This window comes from Callorhinchus milii, unplaced genomic scaffold, assembly GCF_018977255.1.
Source record: "Callorhinchus milii isolate IMCB2004 unplaced genomic scaffold, IMCB_Cmil_1.0 Scaffold10, whole genome shotgun sequence".
NCBI classification, from domain to species: Eukaryota; Metazoa; Chordata; class Chondrichthyes; order Chimaeriformes; family Callorhinchidae; genus Callorhinchus; species Callorhinchus milii.
In genome coordinates, this window is record NW_024704751.1 from 8,174,950 (window position 1) to 8,190,245 (window position 15,296).

Below are 15,296 nucleotides of genomic sequence, written 5' to 3' on the forward strand. Positions count from 1 at the left end.
AGCCGCGGCACGTCGGCCCCGCACGTGATCACGCCACACAACAGCAACAACAACCACCACCACCAACAACAACAACAACACCAACAACAACCACCACCAACAGCAACAGCAACCACCACCACCAACCACCAACAACAACAACAACAACAACCACCAACAACAACCACCACAACAACCACCACCACCAACAACAGCAACAACAACACCACCAACAACCACCACCACCAACAACAACCACCAACAGCAACAACAACACCAACAGCAACAACAACCACCACCAACACCACCACCACAACAACAACCACCAACAACAACCACCACAACAACCACCAACAACAACAACCACCAACAGCAACAACAACCACCACCACCAACAACAACTACCAACAACAACAACAACCACCACCACCAACAACCACCACCAACAACAACCACCACCAACAACAACCACCAACAGCAACAACAACTACCACCACCAACAGCAACAACAACTACCAACAGCAACAACAACAACCACCACCAACAACAACAACAAACACCAACAGCAACAACCACCACAACCACCTGCCTTCAGATTTGGCCATGCAATTAATATTCATATGAAATTTACCAAAACAAGTAATAATAATAATAATATGGTTACTACTCACTCACCAATCCACCACCTGTTTTGTGGGGCACCACCGTGTGCAATGGGCTGCCCGCAAAACACACAGTCACTACGCTTTACTGTCTATTCTGTGAAGCGCTTTGAGACGTCTCTATCTCTACCGCTCTCTCTCTCTCTCTCTCGAAAACGTGATAAGGCGCTATATCAAATACAAGGATTATTATTGTGATGATCTGTTCAAATGAGCGTTAACAATCAGACAGGATTCGTCTCCAGGACACGATCCAGTGCGTCCTGTTTGACAACGCACATGTGAACGTTCAGTGGGTTGGACTTGGCTGTGATTACCCTGCAGTTGGATAGTCAGCCAACACTACCTGTCCTCCCAGCCTTGCATTGCCTGGAACCAAATCCCCTGAATGAGACGCCTCTTTCAAGATAGGAGAGGAGAAAATGGGAGTCTTAACTCATGATTTCCAAGAGGCAATAAAAATGCAAATGGATTAGAGAAATCAAACACCCGTTCTCGTTGACAGCATTTTATTGCTTCAGCATTGAATACAGAGACTGAGCAATGTACAGAAAGCAAAGCTCACAAAGGCCTAGCGAGTCAGTCACAGATTACTGCAACAAAAACAGAGATCGCTGGGAACACTCAGCAGGTCAGGCAGCCTCTATGGAGAAAGCAAAATGGGTCAACGTTTCGGATCCATAACCCTCCGTTAGAACTGGGGGGTGTTGGGAGGGAGAGGTCTTAAGGACTAACGGAGAGGGGAAGTGGGGCAAGGAAGATAAAGAAGAAAATGGGGTGGAGGACAGGGGTTGGAAGATTACTGCAGTTCTGGCGAGAGATTCTCACAACACCAAAGTTCAAATCGAGCAAAAGCTGGGTTTGTTATCTGATAAAGATTAATAAACATTTGTTGGTGCAGTTCAGAGAAAATACACGCAAGAGTAGAGCAAAACCACAGGGATCAGAGTACAGTCGGGGAGGAGATGTGAAGTTTACGAGAGAAAATCATCACTGAGCCATCTGTTGCAGCGAGTGGTTATAAAAAAGGGATCTGGTGAGATTTAGGAAGAGATGGCCAGAACTGGTTGGCTGGTGAAGGAGGCATCAAAGAGAGACAGCAACAACAAATTGAAAGGAGGAGAGGGTGGGGGTGGTGAGATCGAACTAACACCCACCAGAGCACTATACAATGGAATGGACTCTTCCAGCAAATCACTACTGACAGGCTGGAGATAACGTTCCTAAATTTAGATTGTTCTAGATTGTTGCTCGGGGAGACTCAATGGCTTCAATGATTCAGAGCCAGATGCACAGAGTCTAGTCTGTCTGGGTTATGACCTTTGTCCAACAGTGTGTTGGAAGCGCGGCAGGCTAAGCTAAGCGGGCACAACCTTGTTATTGCCCCCTTCGGAGACTGTGGTGGCTTCAGTCCGGCTGCCGCTCGCGCTGCTGGACGTGGTGTCTTCATCGCCTGTAAACGGATTGCGCCCACAGCACATCAGGCTCAGGAGACAGTGCCGGAACTGGATGGGCAAACAAAAAACTGAGGTCACTTAAAGCGCAATCCTTTTTGTTTGTTATTGACCTAAGACAACCTATGCACCTCAGTCTTGAAAATGTTAATGGATCCAGCCATCCACAGCCCTTTGAGGGAGGGAAAGAGTTCCAGATTTCCACTACCTCTTTGGGCGAACAACTGCCTCCTAATTTCACGGAGCAGAGAGAGAGAGCAAGATCTCCGTCCTCAAGAGTGAGAGGCAGTTGCAGGGGAAGCAATGGACCAGCAGGTGGAGACTCACCAAGGGGCTGCTCGGCAGCCTTGTTACAAACACTTCACATCAGCACAGCGCCCCCCCCCAGTGGCACTGAACAACACTGTGGCTGGTTGAGACCAGCCTGTCTATCCATCCACTTCAACATTGTTGGTCTAAAACTCAACAGCAACACACAAATGCAAGGATTATTATTATTATTATTATTATTAACCCTGTCAGTCCAATCCCCATGTGTACTTTTGGATGGGAGCTGGAGGATGTGTTTGTGTATGGGGGAGAGGGAATATAGCTGGAATGGGCATTGGGGAGAGAGGGGATGGAGTGATGTACAAGTACAACATAGGAAACATTAACCAGGTATAAGTCATGTGGTCACTGGCGTGGGGGAAGGGAGAAGCCACGGTGAAGGACTGACCATTACCTGTTTGTTCATGAAGATGTAGATGACAGGGTTGTAGACAGTGGCTGTCTTTGAGAAGTAGGAGGGCATGGAGGCCAGAGTGGGATGGATGACAATGTCCTTGTTAATAGCCACCACCATGGCGAAGGAAGTGTAGGGCAGCCAGCAGACCAGGAACGCCCCCACCATCATCACCACCATGCGGGTCACCTCTCGCTCCGCTCGCTGCGTCGTTTCCGACTCTTTCTGTTGCTTAGCGACCTGCAGAGCAACAGAAACGAAACTCACACCTTGTGCTGAGCTCTGATGGGTCAGACGAGGGATGTGATATGGTGTATCTATAATGATCATGATCCTTTCATTTGATACTCTCTATCTTGCAGGCGAATACGGCAGCCAATTGGCACAGAGCAAAGTCCCCACAAACAACCATGGAGTGAATGACTTAACTGGGGGAAGGGGGAGAACCTGTCTTGACTGCTCGCTCTCCTTTGTACCCTGAGGTATGGACATTGGGTGATTGGATTGAGCAGTGATGCTTCCACGGTGGAGGTGAGACACCAATCATTTTGTCTAGTCTCTAGGCTCAAACCTGAAGAACGGCCATTGAGATGAGGTGCTGGAGGATGGCTGCCATGTCTGGAACCATAACCCAACTAGGAACCATATCACAACAAGGAACTAGACCCCAACACTATACCCAGCAAGGTGTCAATGTCTGTGGAGAGGAGGGGGTGACTAAGGATGGGGTGACATTGGGAACGAAGAGTCCTGTTACTCACAGCTCGCAGGACCACCAGCAGACTGGCATAGGAGAAGATGATTAAGCTGAGGGGCAATGTGAAGCAGGTGATGAAGAGAGCGACCACGTAGCTGCTGTTGTTGGCTCCCCCTGTGTACCAGTTGGGGCCACATGATGTTCTCAACCCTAACAAGAAAGGAGATTTGATTGTCAGTGAATTGATGGATTCTTGGGGAGCAGAATCAAATAATAAAATAATAATAATAATACTTCCGTTTGATACACTTCTTCGAGACATCTCAAAGGTCTTCACAGAATACACTGTAAAGTGAATTGCCTTTTTTTTTCTGGGAGAAGCTCGGCAGTCAATTAGCACAGCAGTGTCCCACAAAGAGTCGTGGATTCAGTGACCAAATTATTATTAATAATTTTTTTGAAGGGATGATTACCCCCGGAAACATGATCCGCCAATCGACTAACAACCGGGTTCCTACTTACGTCTAGGTAAACAGAGGCGTGTGGAGCAAGGAAACTTGCCTAACGTTTCACCCTGTGCGGGAATCAAACCAAGGTCCTCTTGCTTGCGAGGCGAGTGCTCTAACCACTAAGCTGTAGGACTCCACAGTGCTGTATTTTGTGAGCGAACCCTGCAGCCAATTTGCACACAGCAGCGTCAGACACACACAAAAGCAGGCTCGGACTCACCCTCGGGCACATAGCTGCACCAACCAAAGAGGGGCGGCAAGGTCCAGAACAGGGACCACAGCCAGGTGAAGAGGCAGCCCCACACGGCGTGCTTCTGCTGGAAGCGGAAATCACCCATTGGTTTGCAGATCACAATGTATCGCTCGAACGCCAGAATGGCCAGCGACCACAAGCCCACGATACCTGTCGGCAAAGAGAGCACAACGTAAGAGCCAGCGCCTGACTGCAACCCTCACAACAGAATTTCAGCTGGATTTCCAGGGGACATCTATCTGTGCGGGTGCCCGCAAGCAATGGCAATGGACAGTATCCTTCTTCAATCCATCACCATACTTAAGAGTAACTAAACCAAACTGAGAATTCCATGCATCCGACCTACACATGGAAATTCCAGAAATGTGATTCTTGGAATGGAACGCGCTCTCTCTCTCTCTCTCTCTCTCTGAAGGGACACATCCTGCTTATTTAATCAGGAAAGTAAAACGGCATAGCTTGGCATTGAGAGCAATGTCTGGCGAGCTTTCCCACCGCTTGTTCAGCTAGGAACCTACTCTACCCAATAGGGCTTTGGTTTGCAAGTTTAACGGAAGCTGAGTGGAAGGATTCCTTGGCCCCAGTAACTGGTCTGCTCTTCCAAGTCCTGCCAATGAGCCGGGCTGGGCTGTGCTGTAATCAGCAGCGCTCTAGAATACTGCAGATCTCCTTGGAACCAGACTAGAGACTGCCCCAGAGGGTGGGCTCGATTCCAACATTCTGTTGACAGTTCAGCTCCAAGGAGACCCTCCTTACTTCCCCCCCAAGGAGGATTATCACACATCCCTCTGTACTCTCTGCTCCATGATCCCATCATCCTCACCTCCTCTGCCCACCAACCGTAACCCCACTCTCTGTAACTTTCTTTACCTCACACCCATCTCTCTCTCTCTCTCTTCCAAAACCTTCCTTAAACCTACTCTCGTCACCACCCTGAACACCTCGTTGCCAGCCTTCTGGGGATGCACTCTCTGTGTAAAGCATTTTGAGATGTTGTCCTCGGAGCACACGGGTGTTCTGAGATGCTACTCTGCATGAGGGGCCGCTATATAAATGCAAGTTTTGTTGTACCTGTCAAGGAGACCATGAAGCCTTCGAACTGGCAGACGGTTTCTCCGAGCACGAAGTAGCCATTGATGTTGTTGGAGAAGCTGACGGTGCTGCCGAAGAAGGTGACCAGCAGATCAGCAATGGCCAGGTTGACCAGGATGTAGTTGAGCGGAGATCTGAGCTTCTTGTATTTGATGGACACCACGATGACCAGCCCATTAACAAAGGAGGCCAGAATCACCACGGTGCCCATCAGAGTGGCCACCGCCATGTAGGTGCTTTTGGGGGCAAAGTAAGGCCATTGGGGACCGTCAAAAGCACCGACGGTCCCGTTCTCAATCCCCACTGACGTGGTGGGAAGATCCATTGCCTTCACGGACTGTTGGGTTAATGCTCTCAGCGGAGATCGAGCAGCCTGGTCATTGTCGGCAGCATGTGGGCAGCAGCATGTGGTAAAGTCCCATTATAAAGGACCGAGGCTTTACACCTCCATCGATAGATCCTTTTTACCTGAGCCCTAATCTTTCATTACACCCACTCCAGCTAATCAAATATTTCAGAGGGATTTAGTCTAAAAGGCTTTCACTGATCAGGCCTCCAGCTCTTTCCAATAATTAGGTTTTGAGCATTAGCTCAAAGATAATACAATAATAATAATAATACTTGCATTTGATACAGCGCCTTATCACGTCTTCTCAGACGTCTCAAAGCGCTTCACAAAATATGCTGTAAAGTGAATTGACTGTATATTTTGTGGGCAATACATCCGAAAATCCAAAGAAGGAAAATTCCCCAAGTTTCCAGACTCTCAAATGCTCGGATTAATATAGTCCTCACTTCCTGTGTTTCTGGTTGCCCTATAGTACCTCTCCCAGGGAGTATTAGCCCTGTGTGCCAAAGATAGGTAGGTTTTTAAGCACTCCGGGACACTACCCCATGCGAAGGGCGCTATATAAGTGCAAATTGTTGTTGAAGTTGTTATTTTAACCAGGCGTGGGGAGGGGCTGCTGTTGTTTCCTGATCTCCACACACGTATACCTTCAGTACTGGCCACCAAACAGGGCTTGGGTGGGAATCCAGGCACTTTCACATAGAAGCCAAGATTTTCTCCAGATGAGGGCAGCTATCTCTGCCCAGACCAGGAATTGTGAGGGATGAAAGAAAGAGACCAATCCCCATGTCAGGACAGCTGCTGTGTTCATGCTCTTACAGGTGCCGAGGTAATGAGATTGAAGGGGCAGCGGTTAGACTCAAGACAGAGACTGATCGGCTCAGGTCGCTCAGGGAGCTGACTGTAAGTAGGTTAAGCTCCCACACTGGCTCCTTGGCCAGGCTATCAGCAACAGAATGTCACCAGAGGGCCCCGGAGGAAGAGTGTTCGAGTTTCGGGGACACTTTACATACTGTACTGTGAAGGGTAGTGACTGTTTTTTTTGTGGCGAACACAGTAACCTGTTTTGGGCACAGCAATGTCCCACAAACAACCATGCCACTCTCTAAAACCATGTTGGCCGTTATTCATGAGATTATTTTTCTACAAATTTCCATTCATGAGGTCAGGCTAATAAATGTGTATGGTTCTCTCATCTTTCGTGAACACATACACATACACACGCACACATACACAGCCTAACCCACATACAGAGCCTCTCTCACGCTCTGTTGTACACAGTGAGTGCCATCCTCTGACTCACTGAGGTGAACAGCTCCACTAAAACTTATATTGCTTAGTGTGCTAATAAAACACCCGCTGTAAGCCAGTGGCAGAGATCCTCACAGACTTTGACTTGCTTCAAAATCGTCAGCTTCCACATTAGAACAACAAATCTTTCTGGCGACTGTGAATTCTGATTGATTTGTGGCTCAAACGTCTTATAGTAGTTATTACACAGAAGGGGTACTATAGGGTATATATATAATATATAAATATATATATTACAATAATTTATATATATATATATAACAGGAAGACAAAGGAGAAATGGCTGTCAGTGAAATAAGGCAGTGTTGTGTAATTGCTAAATGGAAGCTTTTCTTATTTGCTGAAAGCTCCTTTGTTCCTTTAATCCACACCTCGCGGTTTAAAGGTTAATTAAGTTTATTACTGCACTAAGCTCCGTGAGCCAAAGCCCCCCATCTTCGCCCAGCTTCACTGGCTCCCCATTCCCCCAGAGAATCGAGTTTAAAATCCTTGTCCTCACCTTTAAAGCTGGTGTCAGTCACTCCTGTTACTCAGCTCGTGTGAACGGTCTCATTGGTTTCTAAGTGTAACTGAACTAGACTGGACCTGGGAACTACATCGCATCAGTCAGAGAGAATAAACCTTCTTGTCTAGCTCTGCTTGTTTAACCCAAAGCCTGGAGAAAACGAGACAGTAAGAAGGTGAGACTAAATAAAGCCCTTCAATTCTGAGCAAGAAAGGGAAAATTGAGCCCAGTGAAGAGAAGGGGAAATTCTTCCCTGTACAGGTCATGATGTCAGCATATAAAGCTCCAGCATATAAAGCAACGAAGGGAAATGCCATCCTCTGACAGAGACAATGGTACAGATATAGAGGAGCAGAAGAGCCCCATGTTAAAAACAGAAAGGCAAGCTTTCCCAGTAAGTTACAAGTTACAGGGTAAGATGATGCCTCATTAATTGCAGCGCTTCCAACCCCACAAATGCTGCTTGAACAGCGGTTAAGAGATTGTTAAGCGATATACCCAATCCCACCCATAAACATGAAAGGTCAGTCGACACAATAAGCTTTTTGACATTTGTTATTGAGTATTGTATGGCATAATCTTAAGTCACTTCTGCCATCTCAATGCCACGAATCATTGCTTGACTCGCCTTGAGCGCATATGTAAGGCTGTTGATGATTGGACACTAAATCAGAGGGAGCTCCAAAAACCTTGATTTTGATAGATCTATTTATCTTACGTGATGCATTTGATTTTTGTTCAGACTGATCTTCGAGATGCAGGCTTGCCAGCCAAGCTCGGAGCAAATATACTGCTCATTGATTGGGAGGAAATATATCACCACTTGTCCAGTTTGGGGTGCTGGAGGGACCATTTAATAGAAATGGAGCTGTCGATATTTGGCGTTGAGAACATATCCCTGAGGCGATACAGAGCAGGATTCACAACTGTCGACAAGACTGCAGGAACCCGAGAGGAAGTCACAAATTTCCCTACCTCAACAAGGAATCTTTTCACTCATCAAATTCAGGGATATCATTCCTGGGGAATGAGTCCCTTTCCCATCTCAGCTGTCTCGTGTTAGTGTCAACGGGTCAGGTACAGGGTAGGTCACGTGAAACTCCCTCCGCTCTATCCAAACATTTGCACTTTAACCTCAGAAAATCATCCTCACTGACAAGTGGGACTCAACACCAAGTGCCAAATTATTACAGGTCTATGAACGAGGGTAAAAATGACCCAACGATTAACCTCAAAGCAAGATAGAAAGAGAAGACTTTCATCCCATCAATCCCTGACATCCTATCTCGCTGCAGGATATCGGGGATTGGTTCCTATGCATAGTGGGATCTTCCGATTAAGATGCATTAATGTCTTAATTATTCCAATGCATGATTTTGCAAACTCTTTCTTCCCCCCCACCTCCCACATTACATATTGGAATATGATAAACTGTCACTCATCAATAATAAACTTTAATAATAGACCTTAAATGAGCAGATCACGATGGTTGAGCTGGAAGAGCAGGAATAACGCACCAGTGGATTTCAAAGATCAACATGTGCAAAGTACATTGACTGTTGATCTGTATCTATAATGGCAAACTACCACTATTTGCATTCTCTATACTTGGCAGCAGGGGAAATAATCCCACAAATGCTTTACCTGGCATGTTAATATTTGCACACAGTTTCAGCTGAACATAAATGATCCAAGCAAAGAATTCCATAGGTATAACTCTCTTTGGTTCTCATTAGCTCCCATTGCTAACCATGCAGGTGTTAACTGTTCTGTGTAGGAGTGGTTGGTCTGCATTGAGATGATGGATAGACAGTGCCTTAAGACTGTGCTGAAGCTGATGGGAGGATGGATTAGGCAAGCAGCACTCAGCCTCTTGTTCCGTTTCCGTTGGCCTCAGCGCTAAGTGGTTGACCTGGAATTGGTTGACCTGCAACCAATAGTAATAACAAACCTCACATTTGATACAGCGCCTTATCACATCTTCGAGACGTCTCAAAGCGCTTCACAGAATATACTGTAAAGTGAATTGACTGTGTGTTTTGTGGGCGAATCGTCTCAATGTTCAGGGCAGCTATTCGCAGTATTGTGAATATACTCAACTCATGATTCCCGAGTTTCCATCGTGCAGGAAATGGGGCTTCTCAGCAAGCAGAAACGTCTTCCCCAGGTAACATGGGCACACACTGCGGTCGTTCAGGAAACCTTCCCGTGCGTGGCGAGGAAAAAAATAAACCACGATCGGTTTGAGGAGGTGGTTTATTCATTTTATTTTAAGTGTAACACTCCAATTCAATGATTTGAGGATCAACACATGATTGGATTTCACATGACATGGGTCCCATAACAAAAGCAACATTCACATGCAGAGTAAATGAGTTAATGAGGCATTACACAGGCAGGAAAGGGCTTCTTGGGATCGGTTTTATACAAGGGGCTGGGGAACGAGATGAGTATGAGAGCCTCTGGTCTACATTCATAAAAAAGGTCAGTAAAACCTTTGTCCACATTTCCATGCACAAATGCCAAAAATACTCAAGACTTCACAAATGCGCTTGTAAATGAGTTGTGAATATAGGACAACATTCCTCAGGTTTTTTTTTAAGTTGAACGATGACCTTTCAAATACAGCCTCATTGGAAACTCAGCAAATGGCCCATAGGTGTCAACTCTCCGGTTCACGATTTCTCACCATTTCCTTTGTCTCCCCACCCAAACTGAGTTCTCAATTCCAGATGAGATGTTTGCAGGTGACGGGTGGAGGAAAAACCAGCTCACAGCTAAGCGCTCCGAGACAATGCCTGGCATGAAGGGCGCTATATAAATGCAAGTTGTTGCTGTTGTTAAAGAGCTGCAGGTGTCTCGGAGGAAGCAGCCTATGGACCGTCTCGTTCAGGAAACGGATGTGGGAAAGCGAGAGGGAGAACACAATGAATGGATCAGTATTTCATGCCCTGTTGTTATCTGCACCATTGGTTGTTTCGTGGGGTGTTTAGGCAGTTTTGCTCTCTCTGGTCTGACGTGAGCGGGTGATCAAATGGGAGTGGGAGGAGGGTCCCACCACAAGGCCCTATGAGCGTTCTCCGAGCAGGGTTCAAGTCAGGAACCAAGCAGAACAGGACAAGTTTCTGTGCTCATCTCTACTCAGTGTGCTGAGGGTGTGACAGGCCACTTCAAGGGGAAGGCGGAAACAAGGGAACTGCAACTCGGGTCAGCCGATGGGTGAAGCCATCTTCAGGTTGAAGAGTTCCCAGAGTCAACAGTAAATGCACTGTTCACAGAAACTGTTGCTATGAGGGTTTGCCAGTTGTTTGCATCTCATGACTTCCGCTCACTCAGGGTAGTGAATTGTTCAGGTTAGCCACCAATTAACTAACAAGAGTGGGAGCTCGGAAAATAACGGGCGAAGCAAGGGTAACAGCTTCTGTACATTTATCTTCTCCGAAATAATTATCACCTCTCTGGAGAAATTATAATTGAGGAACTCATTTAATGTGCCGGCACTTTGATGTCTCAGCAATTTCGCTTACACTGCCAGCTCGGGTAAACGTTGCTGCTTTAAAAGCACTTCTTTAAAGAGGTAGCATGGAGTCAAGAGTGATGGGACGCACGTTTTTTCCAACAGTTCTGCCATGTTTTAACCTGAGCTGGGCTCTATGGGGAGCCTGTGACTCGGGTCAATGGACCAGCCTCTTTGGGATCTTCCTTGAAGCAGCACTAATTGCGGTCTGTGTGCAGACCCGCCACCTGACCCTTATGAACGAAGAGCGGTGCTTGGCGTGTAAGCATACAGGGGCAGCGCGAGTTAGAGGATCAGGATAATCAGGATTGTACAGCACTTGATTGTACATGAGCAGACAGTAAAGTAAGTAACCTGCTATCCCAGACTTTACTCAACACAATCGTCACAGTGTTAGAAGCCGAACAACACCTCACCTGGAAACGAGATGAACATCCACTGTTTAGGATAAACGTCCGATACAATCAGATGGTTTTCAGTTTTTCAAAATAGTGTAAACGTTCTGCGAGCAACTAAACACAGACTTGACTCCTCTCTGGCTCTGGCTTAAAATGCAAGTTATTCCGATGGGACTGTACTTTAAAAGAAGATTTCTAATAAAAAGAAAAGAAGATTTGAAGATAAGGACTACAGTATTGGCCTTCACATAGGTTGCAGGCTGACAGTCTGAGTCAGTTAGCAAATGCATTGCGCTAGTTCCTAGCCACACACTTCAGTGTGTGTGTGTGCTGCCCCCTATATTCACACCAATGTAAAGATAAGCATGTTCAGGGTAGTTTGGGGGTGGGGAGTGTGTGTGGGGTGTGTGGGGTTGGGGGGGGGGGGGGTTGGGTGCACAGAAAGAGAATTAGGTTTCAAAACAAAATGTTCTGTGAGGAGCCTAGTGTTCAGATTCCAAGACCCAGGATTTTTCAAAGATAAATATTTACAGCAGAAGGTTAAAGTCACAATTTGTTACCAAACAAGTCACGTAAAATTAAGATTGTTCAGGGATGTCCACAGAGTTAAAACAATGGCAGGGTTGGATGCAGAGGAAGCGAGAACGGGGCGGGGGAGAAGTGACCATAGGCGGCGTCAAAGAGAGAGGTTCTCAGACTCAATGCAGTCTTAAGTCTTAGGATTAATTTAATTAGCTTTATTGATACACACACCAGCTTTACATTGACTGGATATCTTCAGTGAGTGGTCAATAATCACTCTCAAATCCTCCACTTTAGCTGAACACCCATTTTTCCATTGCGCACACATTTAGAGGTCCTTCTCTGATCCCCGGAATAACCCAGCAATCATTCTCAATCTTTAGCCCATCCAGGCTGTTGGATCACTGGCAGGCAGACCCTCTTAAACACTGTCAGCACATTGACCTATAGTTTTATTCAAAACAAAGTAAAACATGGACGCTTTTACTTGGAAAAGATAAGCGTTCCAGCTATACCCCTTCTGACCGACTGCAGCGAGTGAGCAGAGGACTGAGGTATCCCAGGTCCTCGATGAGGTTCTGATAACAAGCTCTGAAAAGGTGACTCAAAAAAAGTGAGAGCATCGACAGGTTTTGGTTATACAGCACGAGGGAAGGGGAGAATTCACCAGGGCGCTCACACCTGGCAGTTGCTGTAAAGGAGAGGCCGTCACACTCTCTGCCAGCTCTGTCAGCGTCAATTATTTTTTATTAAGAGACAAACACTGTAGCTGGAGGGAAAATTCGCGTGTGGGCAGTATATCCCCAGACACGTCAGTTCCCAGATGCTTCAAGCAGAAAGCGGAGCTGGGGCCTGAGAGTGCAGGTGCACCCCCCCCACCCCTTTAGAACGCTTCACGTCCCAACCAGTCACCTAGATACAATTATAATAATAATAATCCTTGCATTTGATACAGCGTCTTATGACGTCTTCGAGACGCCTCAAAGCGCTTCACAGAATATACTGTAAAGTGAATTTACTGTGTATTTTGTGGGCGGAACAAAATTCTACTTTAAAGGCAGGTTATACATGTGATTATAACTAATTTCCTGTATAATGATGTTACTGACGACACAAGTAACGTTACATAAGTTATTAAAAGATACAAGATCCATCTTTTTCTGCTACACCTATCTGTCACATAATTTCACACAAATTGGAATTCGACTCACCAACCAACCAGCCCTTTTCTATATATTTCAGCTCAATAATCTTTTTTTGGGTGGGGGGCAAGTCAGGCAGCCAAGGAAACCAGGTAAAACAAACAAAAATAGTGTCCAAAACACCTAACGTGTTAATCGTGTTGAATTCCATAGCCCCGTCCGAGGCCAACTTGCTTTCGTCTTGGGAGTTTTCCCAAATGGTTCAGTTTTTAATCAGAGCAGTGCCAAGATGCCAACTGTCCATACATTTGAGTCACGGCGACTGCTTTTGTGTCTATGGGTAGCAAAGATGCGTTTAGATGGACACTCACTGCACCTTTTTCTGACCTGCCGCACACAAGACAAATGCTCTCAACAGCAAATCGCATCAATTATCACTGGGACGCTGTATTCTACTATTCCCCTGTTCACAACCAGAGGCTGGTATAAAAAATACAGTTTCAGAGGCGTAGCTACACATAAACGTCAAAGAGGCTCAGTACTACAGCTCGGCCCTCTTCACTCCCATCAATACGCTCAGAAACAGAGTGACAGAATATAATGAAAATATATTCACATCGATAATCTTTACGCATCAGCTTGACAGCCAACCCGCGGACTGGCAGTGCTGTTAGTTACTTCAATAGAGTGAAAGCCAGACAAAGCCAATCCTACTCTCAACATAATGTACAGAGACAGAGAGAGAGAGAGAGAGAGCATGGAACACAATGACTGGGAAACGGTGAAGTTAGCTAATGAGAGGAGCGCGTCCTGACCAGCTTTCTTCACAGAACCTTAGAAATGACCCGCTTCGAGCTAATGTGGTTTCCATGCGGATGAGATGTGAATTAAGGCTTTAGCATTCGGAACACTTTTACAAAACTGGAATATCAAGAGTGGTAAACTGATGCCCTGGGATTCAGACCACGAGTGTTGGTGTAAAGTCAGGAGGACCAATGTTCGATTACCCAACACGTAATGGCATACAAAACAATTTAAAATCAGGTTACAGAATTTGCATATTAAGAGAATCGGTAACAAGGAAGCCACAAAGTGCATTTGCTCACCAACGTACTCGCTCACAATGGCTTTGTGGGGAGGAGGTACATTGAACAGCACGTTCTTATCCAGTTAAAACCTTCACTCATCGAAACTGCACCCCTATGTTGAGGTGTTGAGTATGGAATTTGTTGCGTGTGCGTGAGGAGACTTGGCACATCTCATTCGCACCTCAATCAGTTCCACATTCAGCTCCTGAAATCAAGGCAAACTGTTTATCTCAGTTCACTGGACCATAGTTTCGCTCCTCATGACTTGATAACTCACTCGGTGAATATGTCAGTTTATAGGAAGCTTCTAATGTCAAGGAATGATTCACTTAATGTCATTTTTCAAATTGTCTCATTTAAATCAAATCGCCTTTCGGGGGGGGTGGGGGTCGATCCCCAGCACATGGACAGGGAGCAACTTTTCACAGCCAGAAAACTAATACAATGAATCCCCCAAAACCGACCCTTCAACTGATTCAGACTCTGGGGATATGGGGATAGAGGGTAAAAGCGTGGCATCTTCAGCAGTGCAATATCCATCAGGGAAGAAACAGAAAGACATGTTCTGTGCCCTGGTGTTGCAATAGCTCTTGACACCAAGGGAGAGAAAGGAATGCAGAGGGCAACTGATTCACACCAATTTGGGTGTATGTTTTGGGCCGGAGCAGCAAAGTACGATTAAAGACTATCAAAGGTTATTTTCATTGCAGATTGGATTGTTGGGTGCCAATTCATGCTCGTGAGAATTATCATGTCATCGGGAACTGAAACTATGATTCACAGCAATGGAACTATTGGAGATATCTATCTACTTTGTGAAGCTGCAATCCTGCTGTCAATTCACGTGTGGGAAAGACTAATTGGTCACACTTGCACTCACAAAACAACAACAGGTCCTGGGTAGAGAGGACATTTTTCAAGAGACAGGGAATTAGATGCTGTGGCAGCCACGGGTTTAGCAGCATGTCTAACACTGGCACAATATTTAATTAAAAGATTTGATTGTACGTCATTCTTTTTCGGATGCCGTCACCGTTTTTTTAAAAGACAACCAAACAAAGTTTGTGGATTTTAGTTTGAAAGTAGATTCTACA

General features: G+C 45.9%; 1 protein-coding gene and 1 long non-coding RNA gene across 2 annotated transcripts; both read right to left on the reverse strand.

Annotated features, from left to right (window-relative positions):
• Window positions 1-1,682: 1,682 nt before the first annotated feature.
• On the reverse strand, window positions 1,683-5,887 carry LOC103180599 (pinopsin-like). The gene is made up of 5 exons (XM_007896544.2): window positions 5,350-5,887; window positions 4,246-4,428; window positions 3,581-3,726; window positions 2,820-3,059; window positions 1,683-2,146 (listed from the first exon to the last, which is right to left on the reverse strand). The coding sequence occupies exons 1-5, from the start codon at window positions 5,693-5,695 to the stop codon at window positions 2,000-2,002; spliced, it is 1,062 nt and encodes a 353-aa protein (XP_007894735.2). The 5' UTR covers window positions 5,696-5,887; the 3' UTR covers window positions 1,683-1,999.
• Window positions 5,888-9,777: 3,890 nt separating this feature from the next.
• LOC103180598 lies at window positions 9,778-11,849 on the reverse strand. The gene is made up of 2 exons (XR_006085328.1): window positions 11,469-11,849; window positions 9,778-10,408 (listed from the first exon to the last, which is right to left on the reverse strand). It is a non-coding gene; the product is annotated as an uncharacterized LOC103180598 (long non-coding RNA).
• Between the last annotated feature and the right edge of the window lie 3,447 nt (window positions 11,850-15,296).